Source organism: Carassius gibelio, chromosome B11 (assembly GCF_023724105.1).
Source record: "Carassius gibelio isolate Cgi1373 ecotype wild population from Czech Republic chromosome B11, carGib1.2-hapl.c, whole genome shotgun sequence".
NCBI classification, from domain to species: domain Eukaryota; kingdom Metazoa; phylum Chordata; class Actinopteri; order Cypriniformes; family Cyprinidae; genus Carassius; species Carassius gibelio.
Genome location: NC_068406.1, coordinates 4,679,372 through 4,697,217, shown reverse-complemented (window position 1 = coordinate 4,697,217; position 17,846 = coordinate 4,679,372). Strand labels below are relative to the sequence as shown.

Genomic DNA, 17,846 nt, shown 5'->3' with positions numbered 1-17,846 from the left:
TGTCAGATCAGCGCTGCTTATGTAAGAGCATCAGATGTGTTTGCACGCATTATTTGATCTGTTCTCAGTAGAGCAGTATATAACACAAAGAGCTTGGAGATGTAATGATCGAGCGCTTGCCACAACCTGACCACATCGTTAAGTTAATGACAAAACCACAAACTCCCGTAAATATAACAAGATCTGCATCGGATCTCCTCTTTTATATGGCTATTGCACTTAGTCGAGTTATTTACATGACAGCCCTAATGATTAATATTAATGAAGACATTTAAAGCTCATGCATAAGAGAATAGCTCCTTAACTGGGTCAGTCTCCTTTCATCGGAAGAAATGGAGGCCTGAGCCTCTTAATATTTCTCTGTGAGGCCACCCTTATAAAACAAAAATATATTGCAGTATATTGGAAAATATCATGTTATATATTAGGCATATATTCTTATATATATTTATTTTTTCCAATATATTGAAAGCGGCAATCATTTGTATATTTTGCAATATATTATATAATATATGAATCATCAATATATTATTAAATGCATTCAAATATATAAAATATTAGAAAATAAAAAGGGAAAATAATATATTACAATATATCACAATATATTTTAAGAAATATATTGGTAAATATATTTTCCTTTCATAAGGGCTGTAAGACACTAGTCTAGTCATTATTTTTCTTTGTGCACAAACTCCAGGTCCTGCCTTTTTATCCTAAGGTTTTTATAAGAAACTCTGTCATACGTAATAATGTCTTGATTCATTTCTATAAGAAACAACATGACACAAGGCAGAGAAAAGTCTAAATTGAGGGATTTTCTTCCTCATGTTGTAAGAAATCCTTGTCAAGAGAATGTGCAATAGGGTATAAACTATGAACAAACCAGGGTTAGTTTATCCCACGAACATTAGCTGGCAATTATTGCCACACTTTCTCATATAGACACAGTCATTTTAAAATAAACTACAAGCAAGAAAAGGGGTACAAACAGTTTTATGATACTTAATTTAGGGCCAAGATTCAATTTTCTAATATATGTTTTGAGCATCCTTTTTTCTCCTAATCAAAAGTTACTCTCTCAGCTCAAGATCCACAGCACCATCTAGTGTTTAATCACAGAATCACAGAAAATCACAAATGTTTTCTGTTACTATCAACAACAGTTCACAAGTATCTATTGTTATACAAAGAAAGAACAACTTATCAGATTAAAAAATGACATCTCATTAAAAGTGAGGACTGTACGCTCTGCACACTTTTGTGTAGTTCTAGCAATAGTGAAGGCTGAAGAATCTCAGAAATGCAATGCAACTGTCAGGCTGTGTGTCAAAGGTGAAGGCATGCTTATAGTTGTCTTGTTATTGATTTAAAGATGCTATTTTTAGACCTGACCTCAGATTTCTGTCATGTGCCCTTACAGCTGGACTGAGTCAGATGCACATTGATTGCCTTCCTCGGATGCCATTAGCAGGAGGTCAGCCAGAGGCAAGAAGAGCGCTAATGCAAGCGAATAAGAAAGATAGCACTCATATTTACTCATGTTCACTCCTGTGAATAAGCAAAAATCAGGAGCATAACCTTGTTTTGCTTTATTTATTGAGTAAGAATACAAATGTGATTGAAAATACATTATTAGGACTAATACAAGCAAGTTGCAAAGTCTGCTTGTGCATTAGAGGACTAATGATTTCAGAAATAATCTCATTCCACATGGCACTGCTGGATAAGATGTTAACAAGGCACAACTGAAAAAAAAAAGTACAAAACCTTAGTGAATTACTCCAAAAGTTTTCCAGCATAGAAATACACAAGAAAATCCATCACACCTTTAGAGAAATAATTTTCAGCAGAAGAGCTGCTCTGGAAGAGACGTGAAGACGTGAAGACTGCACGGCCTGTAGGCATGACACTGTGGATGATTAGAATAGCACTAAACACTCAATATCCTCACAGCTTTGAGCTCTAAAGGAATCGAAAGAATGTGCACAAAGTCTGTTCTATTTTTGCACAGACACTTAAAGATGAAAGTCTCCTACAGCAATAATCAGGTATTGCATCCTAATTGTTCGTGGGTGGTAGCCAGCCCTGAAATTAAAGCCATTTTTAATGATAAATTCCATCAGTGTGACATATTAAAGTAAAAGTACTCTATGCTTGGGATAAACACATGACTATAACAACTCTTTATGCATATAGTGATGTGAAAATGTAGGGCTCAGGAAAGCTAAATGAAAGTTTTGGAGTGGTCTAGTCCTGAGTTGAACCCAATTCAGATCTGTGGCAGGACCTCAAACAGGAAAAAACCCTCCAATGGGACCACACTGTGTGATGGCCAATGAAAGACTGCGTTTGGATGCAGTTAAAGCTGCAGTAGGTAACTTTTGTAAAAATATATTTTTTACATATTTATTAAACCTGTCATTATGTCCTGACAGTAGAATATGAGACAGATAATCTGTGAAAAAATCAAGCTCCTCTGGCTCCTCCCAGTGTCCTATTGCCATTTACAGGAATACATCGCTCCTGGTAAGAAACAACCAATCAGAGCTGCGGTCCGTAACTTTGTTTGTGTTCACAGTGTGGAAAAATGTATATAATAAGCGAGTACAGCATGAATCCATTTTCCAAACCGTGTTTTTAGCTTGTCCTGAATCACTAGGGTGCACCTATAATAAGTGTTTATATTCGGACTATTTTAGATTGCTTCGGGGGTACCGCGTCGGAGTAACCCAGTACCTTTGTGATTCTTCATAGACATAAACAGAGAAGTAGTTCCGGCTACGATGTTCTTCCGCAAGACACAAGCAGTTCTGTTTATTAACCGCTAGAGCGTCAAAAGTTACCTACCGCAGCTTTAATGTAAGGGGGCATTTATTTTTCACATGAGTGATAGGTTATAGATATCTTCATTAGAAATAAGTCAGTAAAAGCTGTATTTATTATGAAATATACACAAGAACAGACAGAATCAGGATCACAGCACTGACCATGGCTAGTGCAGCGTCAAGTGAACTGCACCAGGCTGTCTTCACACTCTCTGGGGACCGTCAGTTTGAACGTCTGGCAGGTCAGTTTATAATTAAGTCCACCATTGTTGTCCCAGTAATCAAGTCCTTTGACCCGGTAGCAGACGGCGAACTGAAGCATGGCACCTGGTTGCAGGATGAATGGCGGTACAGGCAGGTGAAAACGAAACATGTCCGACTCCGGATCTGGCCCATCTCTGTGCACGGTGGAGATCCAGCTCGCTTTACTCTCCGCACTGCTCTTCCACTCGGTAAACGAGTATCGTATCGTAACCTCTTTCTCATAGGCCAAGTTCAGCACTTGCACGGTTCCAATAATTCCCAGCTCAGAGCAAAACACCTGCTCCAGGCAAACTCGCTGCTGGCACAAGCGCTTGAGGAAACCAGCCTCGGCATGCATATTGTCAGGGAAGGAAGGCTGGAAGTAAGGTAGAGAGAGCTCCAGCTTCTTCCTGGAGGCCAGCTCTGAGCTCGCCAGCAGTCTTGTGATGACGTGGACCGGCACCATTGGGTCCTCGCTGGCCTTGAAGAACTTCACATCTTCCAGTTCCAGTCCTAACGAATCTACGAAGCGGACCTGCATGTTCCTGCAGGCGTGCTCTTCTGAGGACGACGAGAGGGATTTAGCCCGTCTCCTCATGATGGGTTTTGGTTCTGGCTCACACGACTGCCTACGCCGGACCACGGGCTCCTGGGGAGGACCTGGTTTTGGGCTGGGGGGCCGTATTGCCACAGGGGTCCTTTGTGGGGTTGGTTTGGGACTGTAGATGTCTCGAAGATGAAAGGTCTTGACAGGTCTAGATACTTCACTAAAACCACTTGAGAACCACAAGGCAGGTCCTGATCCATGTGCATGCGATTCCATTCTCTCTACGCTTTCTATTAGCAAAAGGAGAAAAACATGCCAATACAAAAAGGTGTATGCTAACAAAAATACATTCAAACATTTTAAAATGTTTGTGTTCACTATTCAATTCTTCATTATTTTCTTCAGTATATTCTACCAGTTAAAACACATAAATGGCAAAAGGAAACAAAAAAATAGTAAAACAGTATATTAACACTAAATGTTAAATTTTACATCTGGCAAGAGATTCTTACCTTACTGTAAGGTGTGAGGAAATATAAGTTTAGGAACTAGGAAGAACGCCCTCGTTGTGTGCAGTTAAAACTAATATAGGAACATGTTTATTATAAAGTGAAGTCCTCTTCTCTTCACCCAGTGTGGATGTAATAAAATACTCGGAGAGCGAGCTCCTGTGACCTTTAACTACCGACCCCACGGGAACTATCTCCCCGAAGATTATTATTAGACCACCGTGCATCAGATTCTCACGTCCTGTCTGTAAACAATGCATAGCGCTAATATTTCAGTGAGATCTCAGCCAATCTCGAAGCGAATAGCACGCGTCGCTCGCTTATTACAGTGCACATGGGGTCTCAAGACATATTTACAGTATCACTGTAACCCCATGACACTACATTTCCCACACAACAATGCGCCCCTTCACTACACAGCCTGCGTAAACATCCTCATATACAAGCTTCGGGTAATTAACTCCATATCGATTAGTGCAGCGCACGAGACGAAATCGATGCATCTCGATGCAGACAGACTGATCCGCTCGTCGCTGAATTATTTAGGACAGAACGGTACAGATGCGCCGAGGATGAAAGGGAGCAGTGCGCGAGAGAGTCGATTGATCGTGGGAGTAAACATCACATGATCGGAAAAAAATGGACATGCCTTCATACCAACGGAAGATCCGTGCATACAATATGAGAGAATCCATCCGTTCTGGAAGATCCAGGCTGCTTTGAGAAGTGCCAGTGATGGGAACGGGTTTACAGGAGAGTACTGTGCCTAACAAGCTTCGTTCGTTTGATAGAACAAAAACTAAAGTTTTGGGACATGCACAAAGGTAATGATAAATAACCTTTAACTAAGGTCATGTTTTATTTACCTGCTAGGTCATCCATTTATACAGTACAGACCAAAAGTTTGGACACACATTCTCATTCAAAGAGTTTTCTTTATTTTCATGAAAATTGTAGATTCACACTGAAGGCATCAAAACTATGAATTGACATGTGGAATTATATATGGAATTATATACATAACAAAAAAGTGTGAAACAACTGAAAATATGTCATATTGTAGGTTCTTCTTTTGCTTTGATTACTGCTTTGCACACTCTTGGCTTTCTCTTGATGAGCTTCAAGAGGTAGTCACCTGAAATGGTCTTCAACAGTCTGGAAGGAGTTCCCCGAGAGATGCTTAGCACTTGTTGGCCCTTTTGCCTTCTGTCTGCGGTCCAGCTCACCCCTAAACCATCTGGATTGGGTTCAGGTCCGGTGACTGTGGAGGTCAGGTCATCTGGAGCAGCACCCCATCACTCTCCTTCTTGGTCAAATAGCCCTTGATGCCTTCAGTGTGACTCTACAATCTTCATAGTCATGAAAATAAAGAAAACTCTTTGAATGAGAAGGTGTCCAAACTCTTGGTCTTTACTGTAAGTAGTAAGCTTCTTAAAAAAAAATGTACCAAATTTAGCTGCCTTTATTTCTGAACTGATCCTAACTAACCTGACTTTTTCACTGAAGGCAAGAGAAGCACAAAAGCACCTTTGCATCCACCACCGAATAATGGCATCAGTCAGTCATCTGAACCTGTGAGTAGATCAGAAGCAATGTTTTATGTGTGAACTTCATTTAAAAAAATTAAAAGAGTATAATAATTAAAATAAGATAGATTTTTAATAGTTAGCATCGGTAAAATTTGCGTATTTATGAGACTGGACTATATATAAAACCAGGCATAAGAAATTTAGATTTATACATCATCTGAAAGCTAAATAAATAAGCTATTTATTTATGCATGGTTTGTTATGATAGGATGATATTCGGCCAGATACAACTATTTGAAAATCTGGAATCTAAGGGTATATAAAAAATCTAAATATTGAGAAAATCACCTTAGAAGTTGTTCAAATGAAGTTCTTAGCAATGCATATTACTAATCAAATAATTAAGTTTTAATATATTTACGGTAGGAAATGTACAAAATATCTTCATGGAACATGATCTTTACTTAATATCATAATGATTTTTGGCATGAAAGAAAAATCAATAATTTTGACCCATACAGTGTTTTTTTGGCTATTGCTACAAATATAACCCAGAGATTTAAGACTGCTTTTGTGCTCCAGGGACACTAATGATGTCTGATCATGTCTGCAGGATTCACAGCAAAGGTTAAGAAGGACAAGACTGGACGAAATGTTGATCATGGCAAACCCTTCAGGCAGGTTAGAAAATAATTTGTCACATAGACGACTGATTGAAATAAAGGCAATTTTTAAAAATGTTAAAGATTTACTTTTTTTTTTTTTTTTTTTACAGTTAAGTTATGCATATAGTTACAGGTCCCGGGCAGTCAGGAAGAGTGTAAGCAGTAATCAACTTGACATTAAATGAGAGAGAGAGACAAGAATTAGTTGTTTCCTTAACGGTCCTCGCAGTTGTCTAAGTATCTTAAGAAAACAACTCAAGTAAGTATTTCAGGTAAGTGATACGTGAGTAAACTTTTCTATGTCATACTGTAAGTGTCTTAAAATTATTAATAAAATAAATAATAACAAATTGTTTGAGCATTAAAACATGTAAATTACAGTTTGGTATGGCAATTAATTAATTTAACTAACCTTGACATTAAATGAGAGAGAAACAAGAATTAGTTGTTTCCTTAACGGTCCTCTTTGATGTCTGAGGATGCGATCGTCATGGTAACTCTACTCTCTCAACTGTCACCCAGAGTTCAGAAAATGCAGCTGAGCTACACAGTGCAAACTCATGTATTTAAGTAATTAAAATAAAACTTATAGAGTACAGACCAAAAGTTTGGACACACCTTCTCATTCAAAGAGTTTTCTTTATTTTCATGACTATGAAGATTGTAGAGTCACACTGAAGGCATCAAGGTCTATTTGAGCAAGAAGGAGAGTGATGGGGTGCTGCACCAGATGACCTGGCCTCCACAGTCACCGGACCTGAACCCAATCCAGATGGTTTAGGGGTGAGCTGGACCACAGACAGAAGGCAAAAGGGCCAACAAGTGCTAAGCATCTCTCGGGGAACTCCTTAAAGACTGTTGAAGACCATTTCAGGTGACTACCTCTTGAAGCTCATCGAGAGAAAGCCAAGAGTGTGCAAAGCAGTAATCAAAGCTAAAGAAAAACCTACAATCTGACATATTTTCAGTTGTTTCACACTTTTTTTTATGTATATAATTCCATATATAATTCCACATGTGTCAATTCATTGATTTGATGCCTTCAGTGTGAATCTACAATTTTCATGAAAATAAAGAAAACTCTTTGAATGAGAAGGTGTGTCCAAACTTTTGGTCTGTACTGTATATACACATGTAAATAGAAAGGAATGTGTAAAAATAAAAATTAAATATATATAAATAATTTAATTTGTGACTCAAACTGTATGTAGGGTGGTCACAATATTACATTTTACTATAACCTGATTATTGTAATTGTCACAGTGTCTGGGTTGTATTCCCTGGGAATCCACTAGGTGTCCTCCTTCCCCACGGTGTCTGTCACTTTATTAATCACATTCCTCACGTCCTCTGCTTAATTTGCACCCGGCTGTCACTAGTTACTAATCATTACACTCGGTCTGATTCCCATTAGCGTTTGTCTCTGCTTGTGTATTTAACCCGGTCTGTCTTAAGCCCTATTCGGACGGGACTAGTTTCACAGGGGGTCGTTAGAGAAATCTGCGTTTCACAGACGTACTTGGTGATTTTAATCCCGTCCGAATCTGCCACGTCTGAGTTTTTCTCACACAACCTCTGTGATAATTCCAGAGCAAATTACCTACCGTTTTTCAGCAAACTCAGTGATCCTCTGAGAAAACTAATCCCGTCCGAATGCGAATGTCTGTGATTGCCGGTGATATTTTATTTCACAACGCGTTTCCATGTGTGTTTTGGCCAACGTGAATTACCGTAGATGCTCTTACCACGCGCATGTTTGATATATTTGCTTAGCGGCAAATAAATAATAATAGAAAAATAATACAAATAATAAAATCAAGAGCAAGATCGCGTAAACTGTTAATACCGTTAATACCGTTAATAGAAAACTAGTCCTGTCCGAATAGTGCTTTTATATGTGTCATGGACTCCTTGTGTATTCATGTCCGTCTTTCAGTCTTCCCCTTGCCTTGTGTTCGTGTTTTGCACTCAACGTACAACTTAATTTTTGAAACTTTGTCCATGTTTAGCATGGGAATCCAACTCTTTAACAGTGTAAAAAACTCAGTATGCATGAAATAGCATTTCACCCCCCCTTTAAATACACAAGCAGAGACAAACGCTAATGGGAATCAGACCGAGTGTAATGATTAGTAACTAGTGACAGCTGGGTGCAAATTAAGCAGAGGACGTGAGGAATGTGATTAATAAAGTGACAGACACCGTGGGGAAGGAGGACACCTAGTGGATTCCCAGGGAATACAACCCAGACACTGTGACAGTAATAGGACAAACAGCTAAAATAAATATATAAATAAAGCCACACCAAGTACATAATTATTTTTGGCATATTAAAGTGTGGCCAGATATTTAAAACCCTTTTCTTTCGGTTCCTCAAGGCAACACAACACTAAAATCAAATCTTATTCCACTTCCAAAAATGGACAGAAGGAGAGACGACAAAGAGAAAATAACCATGATGCAAAAGAGACCGGAGGCAGGGGTAAAAGTTCAAGTGCAAGACCTGCAACCCCTCATTCTCTACAAGATCAGGGAGAAGACTCGTCAGAGTGCAGAAGCGAAGCCGACGGCTGTGCGCTACAAAATAAAGATGAAGACAAGGACAGTGCTAGTGACCTCTCAGACTCTTGAGCAGGAAGATACTCTGTGCTTCCTGCTCAAATTTATCCTCCTGACCTCAATCTACTTGCAGAGGTCATAGATCCGTCTGACTTTCATGCCTCAAGACCTTCTTGTCGAGTGCACAACAGCTATCCAGATTTCTTACCACCTCCTTTCAATTCCTGGAGTCTCCAGCAGTTAGCTGTGTCCTTGAACAGTGAAGGCAAGGGCATTCCTCGTCCCAAGCCCAGTGGGCAGCTTGAGAGATACTTGGACCGGTTATTGCAATTGGAATGGCATCAGATCCAAACCGTCCAAGAAGATGGCAGAAAATCCAACACCCCATTTCCTAAAGGTCACCACTTGCCTCATTTGTCTTCTCATCTCAGCTCTCCTAAATGCATCCTCCAGTGCCAGCGTGCGTTCCCTTTGACACCACTCTCCTGTTTGGCCAGAGCTCCCACCCTTCAGCTGTCAAGCTGTACCTGCCCACACTGCCAGAATCAGTATCCCATCTTGAACGTCCCATGCCGCTCTTATGCCTACCACCACCACACACGGCCGAGTCCACTCCTGGAGAAGAAGGGCCAGGCCTCAGGTTTTCCTAAAAGGAGCAGCAGTGAGAGCAGGGTTCATCAGCCGGATCCCAGACACCAATCTCGAGAGCACAGACTCAGCGACCCGAGGCGCATGCAGGCTATCTGTAACATTGGCAATCCGCTTGGTTCCACATACAGTGTTGACCAAGCTTCTTCTACAGCCACAACAGCCAGCAATGCCAGTACTGGGGATGTAAAAAAGAGAAAGCCTGGGCAAAGGAGTCATTCTTGTGTGGGTACGAGGGCACGAGGACAGTAAAGGAAGACCTTTGATAACACACGAAAGGACTCAAAATTATCTTGTGCTGTAAATTCAGATGGGTTACGTAGACTCCGTGTTGACAAGCGTGTTGAATTTGTAGGGCTGTCAACTTTAGTCGTTTAGTCGACTTATCGGTCGATGCCGTCTTGGTCGACTGACATCCTCATTGGTCGACCAGTTGCATAATTGTTTTTTTTTTCACCAATAAATAAATTTTCATTGATTTACTCCTTGATATTTATTCCTTTATTGGCAGTTATATATTACAGTATTCTAAATATAATTAGCCTATGTTTTATCCCAAACTATAAATGCTTTCATTTAGGCTATTTTATAACAGCGCCACAGTTTAGCGCACCACGTGAACACTCTGGAACAGCATCTGTGGCTGGCTGCACTGCTGCTTCGCGCTCAGTAAGGAATATAGGTAGATTTGCTGTATTCATCAGTTAGAACGGTACTTTTTTGGCTTTAGTCGACAAAATATCCAAGAAATCTTTAAGAACATGTTTAAAATCGTCGAGCCAAGATATACTGTGCCAGCACGGGATGCGTGCGCTACGTTCGCGGTTTGATAGACTTAAAGTAAATGTAAACCAGTTAACGTTTCTCCAATCCTCGGAGGCTGTAGGCCTCACAACTGATTTGTGGTCTTCGCTTAGAATGGAGGCAGACATGATAGTTACGGCCCGTTTTATCGATGTGGACTGGAAAATGAATAGCGTTATGTTAGAAACAAAGCAGATGGATGAAGCGCACACGAGAGAAAATATCGCTGCGCGACTCAATAAAGTCGCGAACGCTTACCACATTCCACCAGAAAAGTGGGTGTCAGTGGTAACGGAAAATGCTGCCAACGTGCTCTCGGTGGAATTACTGAAGGGAATCAAGGGATCCGGTCAGTGGCCAGACGTGGAGTTGGTTAGATGTGCAGGCAACACCCTGCACCTGTGCGTAAATGCTGCCTTTTAATTTTTTTAGCGTGTGGTATGGTCAGGTGCACGGTCTCTATAGACCTAGGACAGCGCTCCTCACTTTGCAGTAAAAAACAAAATCACTTAATTTTCAAAGAATTGTATTATTATTATAGTTTTTTGTATTATTGAGTTTTTTCATTGTTGTTTTACAAATGCTCATAATTGTTTAATAAATGTTCAATCAAAATTCAAAACATCGCGTTTTTTTTTTTTTAGTCGACTGATAGTTGCGCAGGACAGGACTTTGGTCGACTAAGCATTTCTTTGGTTGACTACAGCCCTATGAATTTGTCACAAAGTAACTTCATCACAGTGGCCTGGAAATCAGTTCAAATGTATCAATTTCATTGCATTAGATTAATTTTAATCCAAGAGGCATATTTTCTGAGAACAACTGATCCAAGCATTATTTCAGTGAATGTATGAAGTCAGTTCATCACATTAATTATAAACGTGATGTTAACATTTTGCAAACAGAATGTTATACTGTACTTTATAAAACTTCATTTTTCAGCATATCTGTTGGCCGATCACTTAAAACCAAACAAACTATTGATTTGAGTATGTTTTATAATGTAAATGTCACTTGGTGTATTAATTTAAGGATTTTTCATCTAATGTGGTGACATTCTGTTCTGTGTGGTGTACAGTAAGTGTCCAAACAGTTTTTGGATCACTGTATGTACATATTCTTCTTAAGTTCATTTTTGCCTGTTTACACCTGCATTAATTTAAGACTTACGTTTAAGTTGTCTTTTGCTATGACTCCATGCACAATATACCTTCATGTTTATTTTTATTTCAATCTTATTTTGAGTAATCGTTTAAACAATTTGCTCTTTTATAAGCCCATTTTTTTTTAAATAGCAATATAGCTGCATTAATTTCTTTGAAGCATCTTCTATCAACAGATCTGACTGTGATTTTATTAATTCAGTTCCCTTTAAGGATCTTTAATCTAATGTTAAGTTTAGTTTAAAATAGACAATTGTTATTTCTGCAATACTTGTTCGTTTCTAGGCAGTGCTTACACAGATGTTTCAGGTACAGTGATATGCTCGAGCTGGGACCTCATGTGTCTGCACACCATTACCCTCAAGCTGACTGTCCCACTGAGCACAAGCAGTCGCCTTACGTTGTATAACTTATTATTTTTCTCATTCTATGCCTGATTCATAAGGTGAATGTGAAGGCCATAAATAAAATATGTTTTTAGAGCTCTTTACAATCCTCTTGACAAGGGAAGAGTTCCTAGGACATGTTTATAATAGCCATATCCAAACTAAATCCAGATGTTTGAAGGACAGATTCATTTACAGACACTTGCTGCTGAGTCTGAGTCTGTTGAATAATAAAAATGCCTGTAAGTTATTATTATTATTATTATTTTATGAATCAATCATAGAAATTCAAGTCTACTTATTCCCTTTTCGTTTCATTTCAGAATATTTAGAATTCTCTCACTGGTTACATTTTAAAGACATTGTGTAATACCTTAAATATGTTCTTTTCGGTGTAGGTAGTTATCACAGATAAACAGTGTTCATGTCAAATAATTGCTGTGACAACATGCCCCACTATAGTTACTATGCTAAATGTTGGATTTTAGGATAATTAAGATATCAAAATATGGTGACATGCTGTCCCTTCTTTTGAGTCCCAATCTTTTCAGTCATGGGAAATACATAAAGTAAAAAAACAAAACAAATAATAATCATTTTATTTATCAGTTTAAAAAATAATATAAAGTAATATATTTAATTAATATATTAAAAGGTAAATGTGCTGGGATTTAGGATTTATTGTTATAATTTAAAGCTGCAGTAGGTAACTTTTGTAAAAATATATTTTTTACATATTTGTTAAACCTGTCATTATGTCCTGACAGTAGAATATGAGACAGATAATCTGTGTATAAATCAAGCTCCTCTGGCTCCTCCCAGTGTCCTATTGCAATTTGCTCCATCGCTCCCGGTAAGAAACAACTAATCAGAGCTGTGGTCCGTAACTTTGTTTGTGTTCAAAATGTAGAAAAATGTATATAATAAGCGAGTACACCATGAATCCATTTTCCTAACCGTGTTTTTAGCCTGTCCTGAATCACTAGGGTGCACCTATAATAAGTGTTTATATTCAGACTATTTTAGATTGCTTCGGGGGTACCGCGGCGGAGTAACCCAGTACCTTTGTGATTCTTCATAGACATAAACAGAGAGAAGTAGTTCCGGCTACGATGTTCTTCCGCAAGACGCAAGCAGTTCTGTTTATGAACCGCTAGTTACCTACCGCAGCTTTAAAGACTGTATTCTCATCAGAGACAGAGACATTACTGGTGTCATCGTCAGTGATGTTAAAACCGTCGAAATACACACAAAACAGCCCACGGGGCCATTCACACAAAACACCCTGTTGAGTTTAAAACTGTGAGAAGCAAGACAATTTGATGATGAAGAAGAAAAAAGATCTCGAGATGCACTAGTCAGAATTGTGTTCTTTTGAGAACGCTGTGAAATGCTCGATCGAGCGAGATGCTGCAAATGATCAAACGTTACATACAGAGAGTATAATTGATTAGCCTACATATAATCTGGATTATGTAATCAGATTTAAAAAAATAAGTAGGGTATTTGTAATTAGATTAAATTATATTTTAAACCTCCTGCAGTTATTTTACGAACCCCTTTTTGGGAAACCTTGATGTAATGTAATAATGCACTTCATTTTGTTAATTATAAAAAATGGAATGTATTTTGATACTCTTTATATTTTTATAGCAATATGGTTCAAGATTGTCCTATTTAAATCAATGTGCTAAACAAGTTACACCAAAAGTAACCTAAAAGTAACCAAAAAGTAGTCCGATTATATTAGGCTTACCTAAAAGGTTTTTTATTATTATTATTTTTATTATTAGAGATATTTGAAATATAACGATTGAATGTAATATAAGGCGAATGTCGAATGTATGTATATGTAATATGTAATATAAGGCGGGAACTGTTGTGTGGCCGCTGGCGGTCGGAACTGAATCGAGCAGAACTTGTTTCCCGGATGAGTCGGACGTGTTTTCCCAGCGCACAGCACACAGACCCAAGCATGGACGAGACAGCACAGAGAATACTGGAGCATTTGACGGAGGTCGAAGTTGCTGCAGAAGATATTCTCAGTGACAAACAACAGGTTGGTTTGAATGATAAAAGTAGTAAATCATAGCCAAACGTACAATGAGACATTTTGCTTAAATAGTGTTTAAATGTTGCCAGATCGTGGATCTGGATTCGCGGAGAAACAGAAACAGAGAAGCACTCGGCGCTTTAAGAAACCATTCCTCTAACGGCAAGTACAAACACATACCGTGTATGCAGATCTCACCAATACTGTCCGACTTCTTTTATATTGTGCTTTATTGCTGTTATTCCTGCCGTTTAGCACCCTTTGCTGTTCTTCAATACATTTTCCACAATGTTTATATTCTGCCTTGTTTTATTAGTGGCTTGCACTGATCTGGTTACTGGTTATGTATCCTCCTGGGATCATGTGTGTATGAATGCGTTGTATTTATTTATATATTTATATAATATTTTATAGCTGTGTACCAGGAGGCTATACATGAAATTATTGCATTAACACCAAAACCTTTTACATTTACACCATAACATCATGTAAAACAAATGCTGCTTTTTGCATTTTTGGATGCTGATTTGTTACCTATGTGCTTCTACTTTGCACCTGACAGTACAGTTTACTCCAATCTAATCTAGATCATGTGAAGGTGTGTTTTGGAAATATGTTCATCAAATTCCCCCCAGAACGTACCAGATCCATGATCCTTAAAGGTGAGTATGCCTTCTTCAACCACATTTTTGTCTGGATAATACATTTTGACTTGTCTGAGTGTTTACTGAGGTCTATTGCTGTTATTATATTGTTCCCAACAGACCAGGAGCAGCTTGACAAGGAAATATCTGACCTCCGCAAACAACTAAAAGCAAAAGTAAATCGTCTCAATGACTTGCAAGGTAGAGCTGCTTTACCAGCCTGATTCGTTCATGGTTTGTCATTTATAAAAGTCAGTGTATATAGCTACAGAGTTAACTCTGGGTTTACTGCCATATTAAAACTGTGTCAGGTTATGGTCACAACATTTTAGTAGATATCAGAGCATCTTATTTTTTCTGTTTTGATTTATTTCTTGCACAGGTAAGCCTGAACTCAGAGGATACAACCTTTCTCCTCTGAGCAGTGATGAGATTAAAGCAATTGGCACCCTGATTAAGAAATAATGTTCACTATCTTCCTGGACTGTCTCGAACCTGAGGGTAACGCTTGGACTGTTACCTGTGCGTCAGAGCATTGAAGTATCTGCAAACCACCTGTGACTTTACTAACTCAGCAGAAGAACTTTTTCATTGACTGTTGGGGACTGGTCTTCATCATTCACTGCTTTTACATGGAGTTCATGTCCAAGTCTTGCCTGTGTTTTGTGATGTGAGAACAGAGTAAGCCAGACTAATGCTAAAATGCTTGGATGGGTATTTCCACAACATGTAGCCAGTTGTTTGTTACTTTCACAGGTTTTGTTATAAACCAGATACAAACAGTTTGAATTCAAGAAAGTGTCTAATTTCTGCACTTACTTTCTATGTTGTAAAATGAAAATGTATTGATTTTACTCTGTTAATTAAATGATGCATCTCTGATTTTTGCTTTCAGTTGATTTAACGTTCGTTATGCTTTTCCCCATTGTTTCCTCGTGTCATAAATGTGGGGTAAATATTACACTGTACACCTAAATCAAAAATGTTTTTTTATCAGCTGTAACTGAGTTTCTCAATGGGTCTGGAAGACACGGGAGTGGACAAGTGGAATCTGATAAAATAAATAAAGAAAGTGTTCAGTTCCATAGATAAATAGCAGTTTCAACCCTGTTAGATGCTCTGTCTCTAGGTGGCAGTGTTTCTTTATTTCTAGTGAATGTGTGGTGGTTGAAATGTACTTGTGTTAACAGTAATCATTTATTGGGCCGATGGAGATTGTAAAACTCTCCACTCTAGTGTTATGAAATTATAAGAATACAACTTTTAAATGAAGCGAGGCGTCAGCGACTAAACATCCTGTCAATACATCTTAGCAGTTTAATGAAATGTCAGGAAATGCTCTGTGGCAAAGGAAGGTTAGCCAGGTTGCGTGCAGTGGTACAGTCCTGGATTCGGTCCAGTGTGATGCATTTATGAGTCAGATGAGGTGGGAAGCAGAAGTCTGTTCTCAGTTATATAATCTCCAAACAAGACATTCCACTAGAGGAGAACGACATGTGAAAACACATTCAACAGGTTCATAACATACAGTTATGCAAAGCTGGCCTAATGTTGTGTACAAAAATACCGTGATAATGATTTGTTCTTAAGATCGGTGTGAGGTTGTTGGGAAACGGAGGTCTTTACACACTTCACATGAGACGGAAGGAACCGAGAACAATCCTCTGTCGTGCGTACAGTCATAATGATCGAATAGCATCGAGTTTGTGCAGAGATGAGTCAAAGCTGACACTGTCTGTTCCTGTCGTATTCGTGCCCCATTATTACAAACATATAATTTAAACACTACACTTGCCAAAAGAGAACTTTGAATAGAATCCCACAACAATTTGCTGTTTGTATGTCCATGACTCAACATCTACAGACCCAAATACTGAATAGTTTCAAGATAATGCTGCATGGGCTTTCTACAAAAAGCTTCTCAATAAATGAAGCGATACGCACAGTATTTTGAAATAAGATGGCAGTGCAGTTGTATCGTGTTTTGGTGAGTTGTCATTGCAGGAATATTGTTGCCTTTGGCTGTTGAATTATGCAGTGACTTGCGTTCTTATTTTCCTTGTGAGAGCAGGAGCAGACTGTAATCAACACTTCTGTCAAAACTTTGACAAGTAAATTACAAATCAACTCAACATCTTCCATAAAGCTTACTTTGGACTTGCTCCTTGTTTAGTGGTTAAGAGCTAGACAGCTCTCTGCTCATCTGATGTGTTCTGGAAATCTTAGAAAAATATTTATGAAGTATTCAAAAATCTAAAAGGCAACCGTTTCTCAAGAGTCCTTTCTTGTCCCAGTAAGACAGTGTCCCTGAGCACAAAGTGCTTTACTCTGTAAACGCTGCTTTACTGTTTAGACTGATGTTGAAGATGATGTTTTCTGGCCTACAAAAAGCCTCAGCAAACATCTTTGTGATAAATAGAAAGCGTGACTTTGCCCCATTGCCCGAGATCACGCCTCTACATCACTGATGCTCCGGTCTGAATGGGAGCAAATTCCCACAGCCATGATCCAACATCTAGTGGCAAGCCTTCCAAGAAGAGTGGAAGTGCATGTCTGTGACCAATGTACATACCACAAAAACACAGAGTATAATTATTATATATATATTTTATGGTAGTATGAGGAAAAGTAGTGAATTAAAACCACTATCACATGGTTCCCTTAAGATTAATCATAAATCAAAACTTTATGAACACCAGACGAGACTCTGCGCTTTCTCAAACAAGAATAGACCACTAGCGTGTTTCTACTCAAAAGCTTTGCATTTCAGGTTGTTGGCTCATCTTGTGCTGTCTTAGTTTTTGGAATGGCAGTATTTAGTTTTAATGTAGATGAAAAAAAATGCAGATTATCAGACAATAACCACCGTCTTAAATGCATCATAAGTGATCGGAATGTTACTCCTAACTCAAAACTTGGATCGCATTTTAATAATACAATACAGTCCCAGAATGAAGCCAAACCTTGAGTTATGGCGAATTAATTGGGGTCCTAAAAATTTTCTTCATGCTAGACTGAAAATGAGATGAAAATTAAATAGTATTACAACATTGGTATGCACCTTATATTGTAGTTCACATTGCAGGGATTTAAATCTTCTGTTTTGATTGTTCTCCTTAAGCCTGTGTTTGTCTGACTCCAGCTAATTCTCGAGGGACCACCACCCTGGGACTCATGCCACTGTGGTTTCTATTTGAAAACGAGACTTTGCAAGTTTTGTTGAACTAACTGAAGCAGTTATTGTGATTCCCTTTATTATTATTCATGAACA

At 38.5% G+C, this 17,846-nt stretch overlaps 2 protein-coding genes across 2 annotated transcripts; one reads left to right on the top strand and one right to left on the bottom strand.

Moving 5' to 3' along the window:
* Positions 1-1,574: 1,574 nt before the first annotated feature.
* On the bottom strand, positions 1,575-4,494 carry ppp1r3db (protein phosphatase 1, regulatory subunit 3Db). Its single transcript, XM_052569886.1, has 2 exons — positions 4,128-4,494; positions 1,575-3,905 (listed from the first exon to the last, which is right to left on the bottom strand). Exon 2 carries the CDS (start codon positions 3,889-3,891, stop codon positions 3,004-3,006), a length of 888 nt encoding a protein of 295 aa, XP_052425846.1. The 5' UTR covers positions 3,892-3,905; positions 4,128-4,494; the 3' UTR covers positions 1,575-3,003.
* Positions 4,495-13,762: 9,268 nt separating this feature from the next.
* On the top strand, positions 13,763-15,457 carry pdrg1 (p53 and DNA-damage regulated 1). The gene is made up of 5 exons (XM_052569887.1): positions 13,763-13,937; positions 14,021-14,093; positions 14,519-14,593; positions 14,696-14,776; positions 14,958-15,457. Exons 1-5 carry the CDS (start codon positions 13,809-13,811, stop codon positions 15,038-15,040), a joined length of 441 nt encoding a protein of 146 aa, XP_052425847.1. The 5' UTR covers positions 13,763-13,808; the 3' UTR covers positions 15,041-15,457.
* Positions 15,458-17,846: the final 2,389 nt, after the last annotated feature.